At 39.2% G+C, this 7,392-nt stretch overlaps 1 protein-coding gene across 1 annotated transcript; it reads left to right on the top strand.

Moving 5' to 3' along the window:
- Nucleotides 1–1,395: 1,395 nt before the first annotated feature.
- On the top strand, nt 1,396–6,204 carry LOC124896620. Its single transcript, XM_047408216.1, has 2 exons — nt 1,396–1,735; nt 5,420–6,204. The coding sequence occupies exons 1-2, from the start codon at nt 1,396–1,398 to the stop codon at nt 6,202–6,204; spliced, it is 1,125 nt and encodes a 374-aa protein (XP_047264172.1).
- The last annotated feature ends 1,188 nt before the right edge of the window (nt 6,205–7,392 follow it).

Genomic DNA, 7,392 nt, shown 5'->3' with positions numbered 1-7,392 from the left:
TAACCAAAGGCGTCAACTTTCACCTATTCAAATTCATTTCATCCAAGCTCCACAACCTAAGCTCCGCTTCACTAAACCAACCCCCTTGACCGAATCTCCACTTTACCAAAACCAATATGTCCATGTAGAGGAGAATGGTAGAAAGGAACATGATGGATATGGGGTCTACGACAATTCTTGTATGATGGTAGGAGACTTGAATCAGATGAGATTAAAGGTAAAGCTCAAGCTGGAGTGGAAACCAAGATTCAAAATAAAGATGTCAGTCGAGACTAGTTGTTATTAAGCTTTCGGGTTCTCCATGTTTTGCGGACTATTTTGAGTGGATTCCTTTAAGTGGACAATTAAACGAGGTGAAGCCGTAAATTTGTGGACAAATTCCTCTCAAGATGGAGAGGATGATATAAGAATAATCATGGAGATGAACTTAGGAGAGTGTTCATCGAACCAGAGACTTGAAGTGTGAAAGTGAAATGCAAAGGAACACCATATCACACACAAAGAACAGGCCATACACTACACTCCATAAGCACCTTTTGTTTTCCCTTCATTAAGGGCTTTTGGGATATTTCACTTATGTTTGTAATATGTGTATATATAGACTAGTTTTAGGTCTTTAGTTCTTTAGTTGTTGATTGATATTGAAAGTTGTAACACTTGAACCAAACTCTCTCTATTGTGAGGAGTGTACCACCTTAGTTTAGGGCTTGGAAAAGCCACCAAATCTGAAATGAGGGTGATGCTAGGGTGGAATCGCTAGTATTACCAAACATTGTTAGAGACCTTGGTGCTTGAGTGGTTCACGCCCTCTTGTGTCATTGTAAGAGTGTTGATGTTTCCTATTACAAGTATTAAGGGCCTTAGTGTGTAACATACACTTAGGTTCTTAGTTCTTGTCAGAGTTGATGTCTCACTTCCTATCCTTATACTTCTTGTAACCGTGTTTGTGTTCTTGTTCTAGTAAAGTCGTGTATTATTGTTGTCTTATTATCTCATGTTCATCTTGTTGTTGGCTATTTTTGGTGTAAAATATACCTTATATCATCTCATTCTTATGGTATTATTGTTGGCCGAGACTTGTTCCTCTTTTGGCCCTCGGTTTGTCTTGTGTTTTGTGTCTTGTTTTCGTGTTGTGGGTTAATTTTGTTGTCAACCACGGAGGTCATTGCCTCACTTATTTTGAAAATTTTCATCGACAACAAAGGTCCAAGCCAAAAAGAGATCGAGAAGTTCATATTTAGGGAGCAATATTATAGACCGGGCTATTGAAAGTATTGGATGGCAGGCGTCATTACGAAGAACATAGTTTGAGGAACACCCGAGAACGGATATGCAATGCTGCCCGCCTTTTCATATATTTTTAACGGTCTTAATTTTGGGTTGATAAATTCTTTCATGGTCAATGAAGAGTCGGACAAGTTTATGTACTACTTTATGGAGTTTGGGGCTTCCATCCGTGGATATGCAAACATGAGAAACGTCATTGCCGTTGATGGCACGCATTTTTCTGGCAAGTACGATGGTGTGTTGTTGTTTGTTGTTGCTAAAGATATGCAGAAGCATATCTATCCCTTAGCGTATTGTGTGGTAGATAAGGAGAATGATGCATCGTGGAGCTTCTTCTTTGAAAAGCTTAAGACCGTTGTGGTCGATGAACCAGAGTTGTGCGTTATCGACTACAGACACATAAGCATAGCCAACAAACTCACAAGGCATTATCCACTTGAGTATCATGGTTTTTGTAATACCCCGCAAAGTTCTCTTCTAGTCTGAGCCTTAGAGCGTTCCAGCAAAAAGGAAAAATCTGAGTTTAAAAGTTTTAGAAGTATCTTCCCAAGTATGAAACACTATGAATCGTGTGTAATTTCCCTAATTTCTACTTTTAGTCATGTATAGCATTGAACAAGCTTTCCATCGATAACAATTTCATCAAAATCCGTCATCGGACGAAGAAGTTATGGCCGTTTTACTGAGCGTTGTCGGAATCACAGGTTTGACGGTCAATCTGACAGACCACCAAGTTCTTGGTGGACCGTCAAGTGTCCCGTCAGACCAAGGCAGTGGCTTTCTTTTTTTATCATTATGTGATGGCCAAAGTGGTGGACTGTCAGAAAGTTGACAAACTATCAAGGGGCCCGTCAAACCGAGGAGAATGTCCCATTCTTGGACCCCGAGTGATAGATGACTTGGTAGACCGTCAGTCCCTTTGACAGACCGTCAGGTCGACCGTCACAGATCTCGATCGGAATTTTCTAGACAAATATTAAAGGGGCATTTTGGTCTTTTCCACATCCTCCCCCAGCTCTATAAATACTGAGCCAAGGCCTTCAACTTCATTTTTCTCTCTTCCACCCAAAAATTAGGGTTTCCAAAATCAAAATACTCTCTTCTCCTTTCATAAAATTCAAGAGAGATCAAGAAGGATCTAGAGAAATCAAGAACTCCTTTTAAGATCTTTCAAGAAAAGAAATTCCCAGGTATATAGATGTTGATTCTTGGGTCCCTTTCATCCAAGAAGCTCAAGTACCATTTTTTAAAACTTAAGGATTTTATGTTTTGTGATATTCCATGATTTGTATGAGTTGAAGTTGATGTTACTTGTGTTGTTGAGTTTGGATTCATGATTGTTTGCAAGATTTATGGTCTTTGACCCTAGTATGTGGAATTTATGATGTTGTGATAAGCCCTTTTGAAGTTGGTGTCTATGTGAGGTGTTCATGACATTAGGGTGTAGAGATGGTTGAATAAGCAGAGTATTCACCCCATAGGTTGGATGAAAGGCTGAGGTGAAGCATAGAGGGGCATTTTAGTATGTTAAAGGGGAAACCCAAAGTTGTGGGTTAGTCCATGCACACCTAGTGTTTGATAAAATGCCTTATGAGCGGAATGAGCCATAATAATAATATGGAATCCCCGAGTAGGTGTAGAACCGGACATGTCTAGTGGTTGTTGAAAGACCTTAGTGAGTAAGTTGAGACGAAATAGCGGTAAATCTCCCAAGTGAGTGCTCTTTGATTTATTTTAAGTTTTGATACATGTTAAGTGGATTGCAAGAGTGTAATGACATGATAGTGTAAAGTTTTCCCAAAATCTCATAATATCTAGATATATGTTGGGACCGATATAGGTGTGAAGTACTTGATACAAAACTTCGTTGAATGGTGTATAATTTAATAGCATGTCTTCTTTAAGGTAGTTTGTGACGATGAATCAATATTGATGACCCCCTCCCCCTAAATGTTGGGAGTGATTCTTTGGTAATCATGATGGTGAATAGAGGTTTATATTTCCTAAATAATAGATGCGATGCCGTAAGGTTTGTGAGGGGGAAAGTACGTTATGATTCTGAAATGCTTAGAGTGACCCATTGGTAGTTATGATGATGAGTAGACGTTTGTGAATCCTTGGAGGCTTGAGGTGATGTTCTAATGATTATGAAATTGAACATATGGCATGATTTCTGACTTTCTTGTGAATATGCCTGAATGATGGTAATGATGCATAAATATTTGTGATGCTTGAATGTATGATGATGCTTTACTTCTATGTTATCGAGTCCTGGGGGTATTTATACCCAAAAATAGATCTATTGTCTAGAGCCCGTGTCAGTTTCTCGATAATTCCAACCGAGCCATTATTCTCAGAACTCAGTGAACTATAGAACTCTGTATCCACAGACAAGTGCGAAGCTTAATAAAGCTTAGTCATCTCAGTTATCTCTGTAATCCCTGTATCGCTAATAATCTAGCCTCGGACCTGTACTCAGCCCAGTCCTAATGGAACTCAAGCGATTCAATTCTACTCTCAGAAATGATTCGAATAATTTAATCTAGCTATGTATCGTCTGTTAGATACCGTGATTTGATATTATTTCTGTTAGATACAAAACTAAGTGATCTCAGCGTATTTCAGCTAGATCATTTGAGAAACATGATCATGTAATTAGATTCAGCTTTATTGTGTTCATTCTAAGAATTCAGTGAGAGTCTTTTAGTTGGGAGTAGAAACTAGCACCGAGCGAGGAAAGAGATGGCGATTCTTCCCGTCAGAGAAAGAGGCCGGAGTCGTTAGTAGCAATCCTTGAACTCCAGAACTGCATAGCCAGCGCAGGATACAGGAGTACCCGTCAATAGAGGCTTTCACCGTCAGAGAGGTTGACTATTATATTGCCTCAGGTCGACTTCCTACGAGGGTCATCCCATCAGAGAGGCTTGACCTGAGAGTGAGTCTTTACCCGTGGCACGATATTGACGCCCTTCCAGCTGGGGTTATAAGTTGGACCCCACCTGTGGTAGGTCGGGGCATGTCGGTTAAGTAACTACTTCCCACAGTTGCAGTTTTAGTATCAATCTTCAGAAGTCAAGACTGTGTGGTACAGTCGTCTATCTCAGTAAGGAACCCAGATAGTTCCATTGATCTATGGACCATCCCGTCAGATAGGCTTGGCCTCATATACAGATGCTTACTATCATATTTAAAGATCTCCCTCAGAAAGGCCTGATATCAGTCTCAGATCATGTTGAATATTCTTATTATCATACTTAAAGATCTCCCGTCAGATAGGCTTGGTCTCTTTCTCAGAATTTGTTGAGTATTCTTGTTGTCGGATTCGGATATAATCCTATTTTCTTATCATTGATAAAGCTTCCGAAGTTATCTGTTAGAAAAGTTGAATCTCTAATTCTGTCGGTTGAAAGCGGTAAGCTCAGATCCTCCGTTATCAATAGCAGATGAGTCAGTGGTTCAGTGATGGTAGTCAGTTTAGCTCGCATTCAAGTCTCTAGAGTCGTGATGATTATGAGTATGATTTATGCATTCTTGTATGTGTGCTTGTTTTCGTGCGATATTCTCATGATCATTCAGGTTATACATATCTTGCATGCATGAGCCCTTGCATTTAGCCTTACCCTATCTACATACTCGGTACCTTTTGTGCTGACACATTTGTGCTATGGTGTCTTATTTGACATCATAGGTTTAGAGGCACAGGACCCAGAGTATCACCAGCAGATCAGTCCCAGTCAGCAGCAGTAACAGTGAGTCCTCTTCTTTCGAGGATGAGTTTCAGTTTTCTATTATTGTAATCAAAATTTTATTTACTTTCAGTTGACAGAGTTAGTTGGGGACCTGTCCCATCAACTCCACAGTTCAGTCAGATTAGAGGCTTTTCAGACAGATGTATTGTATAGTATTCAGTTTTATATTTTGAGTATTTATAGATGTGTTGAACCTTATGGCTAGTTTCTGCATTTATTCCAGATATTATGTAGTGTACAGGTACAGATATCAAAAAAGGGTTAGCATGTGGTCCTTCGGGGTCACAAGCACCGTGTGACATCTCGGGATGGGATCTCGGAGCATTACAGTTTTTGTATAAGGCATCTCGGTGAAAAAATTCGAACGAATCACCATTGTACAGATTCTGTCCTTTTGTACTACCATGCGGCCAAGGCGTACACGTTGGAAGAATTTAATGACTTCTTCAATGTCATTAAAGAAAAATGCCCCAGCGTAGCAGCTTTCTTCGAGCATGACGTTGAATTTAAAAAGTGGAGCCGATCTCACTTTCCAGGTAATAGTTTTAACGTCATGACCACAAACATCGCCGAGTCGCTCAACGTAATATTTCTCAATGAAAAAGAGTATCCAGTGGCGGCCATCTTCAATTCAATTGCACATAGGTTTGGCAAAATATTCAGAAATAGGTATGCGGAGGTGAACAATTCAAGGAATACATTTGTTCCCGTAGCCGAGAAGATCTTGAGGAAAAACATGACCGAGGGTAACAAATTATATGTGAACAACATAAATGGAAGCACCGATGAATTCACCGTGCTTGGTTGTGGTCCTTCCGCCAAAGTAAATCTATCGAAAAGGCCATGTTCTTGCAGGAAGTTCGACTTGGTTAAATTGTCATGCGCTCATGCAATGGCAGCATCGCATTTGAAGCATGGGGACAATTACGGTACTAGTATTTACAACTACTCTTCGCCCATTTATTCGAAAGAATCATACCTCCTTTCATACTTGGAACTAAGTTGTGTAGTACCTCCAGAGTCAGATTGGAGCGTAGCGCGAGAGTATCTAAAACTGCAAGTTCTTCCACCCGATTTCGATCTTAAACTAGGAAGGAGAAAGGTGGGATGCGTTAAGGGTATGTTGGAGTCTTCAAGGCCCAAGAAAATGAGTAAGTGCTCCAAGTGAAAAAGGCCGGGACATAAGAGAACAACATATAGCCTTAACGTAGGATAATAGGATTGACATTGTATTTTTTTTTGTTTTGTCAAATGCACTGGACAATTTGTAATGTGTATTCTGTTTTTAAAGGTAATGAACTGCAGTCAAAATCGACTTCTTTTGTTGTGCATTATCTATCCCAATTCAATTATTATATACTACGTACTAAATAGATTATACACTATAGTCATCGACTTGCCTCGTAATATATTATAAATCAATGTTTAGTCTACAGAGTAAATATTCAATATGTAGTGTATAATAAACCTTTCAAGGTTTCTATTGAACAAACCCTTTTCTTCGTACACTGAACATTTCAATGTAATAATGACGCTTCAAAAAAGGCGTCGTTTTGAAAATATCCCTCCCAATTTTTGTATTAAATACTATGTACTAAATAAATTATACACATTACTCATCAACTAGATTCATAATATATAATAAATATGTGTGCTCTACGGAGTAAAGATTAAAATACGTAGTAAATGATACATCTTTCGAGTGGTCTATTAACGAAACCCTTTTCTTTGTACACTGAGTATTTTGATGTAATAATGACCCTCGAGAAAGGCACCATTTTGAAATGACTCGACTGCCGTGACTTTTCATTACCTATTCCCACATACCTTTTCACTTTTCCTATGGTCTATTTAAAGAGGTCAACCGTCGATTGTAAACTCACTTTTTACTACGTCACTAAGCAAGAAGAAAAGTAGAGAAAAAATGGGAAAGGAGTAGGTACCCTCTTCGTCCCATGCGCAGGATGACAATAACCCACAACCTTAATTTGCTCCGATTAAAGAGTGACCTGAATTTTTTTTTCAGGATCTTGCCGCTAATCAGTGGAGGCTGGACATGGAGCTCTGGCAGATGGTCCATTTTCTTCGGGCCATAGCCGAGAGGCTCCACTTGGACCCCCATAACCTCATCACCCCCTACTTTCCCCTAGTCTAGTGTAGTTTAGGAGAATGTAGTTCATTGCGGAAGCTTTCATGGTGGCAACATTTTGTAAATGAAAGCTTCTTTTTTTGTCTTTTATATTGGGATTTTATCTCAACATTATTATATGTAAATGCAAAGAACATTATAATGAAATGCAATGAACTTTATCTTCAGTATTGTATTTAATTTATGTACAACCAACTTCCTGTTTAA

Source organism: Capsicum annuum, chromosome 3 (genome assembly GCF_002878395.1).
Source record: "Capsicum annuum cultivar UCD-10X-F1 chromosome 3, UCD10Xv1.1, whole genome shotgun sequence".
NCBI classification, from domain to species: Eukaryota; Viridiplantae; Streptophyta; class Magnoliopsida; order Solanales; family Solanaceae; genus Capsicum; species Capsicum annuum.
Note: the sequence above shows the minus strand (reverse complement) of the source record. Positions and strands in the feature narration are given on the sequence as shown.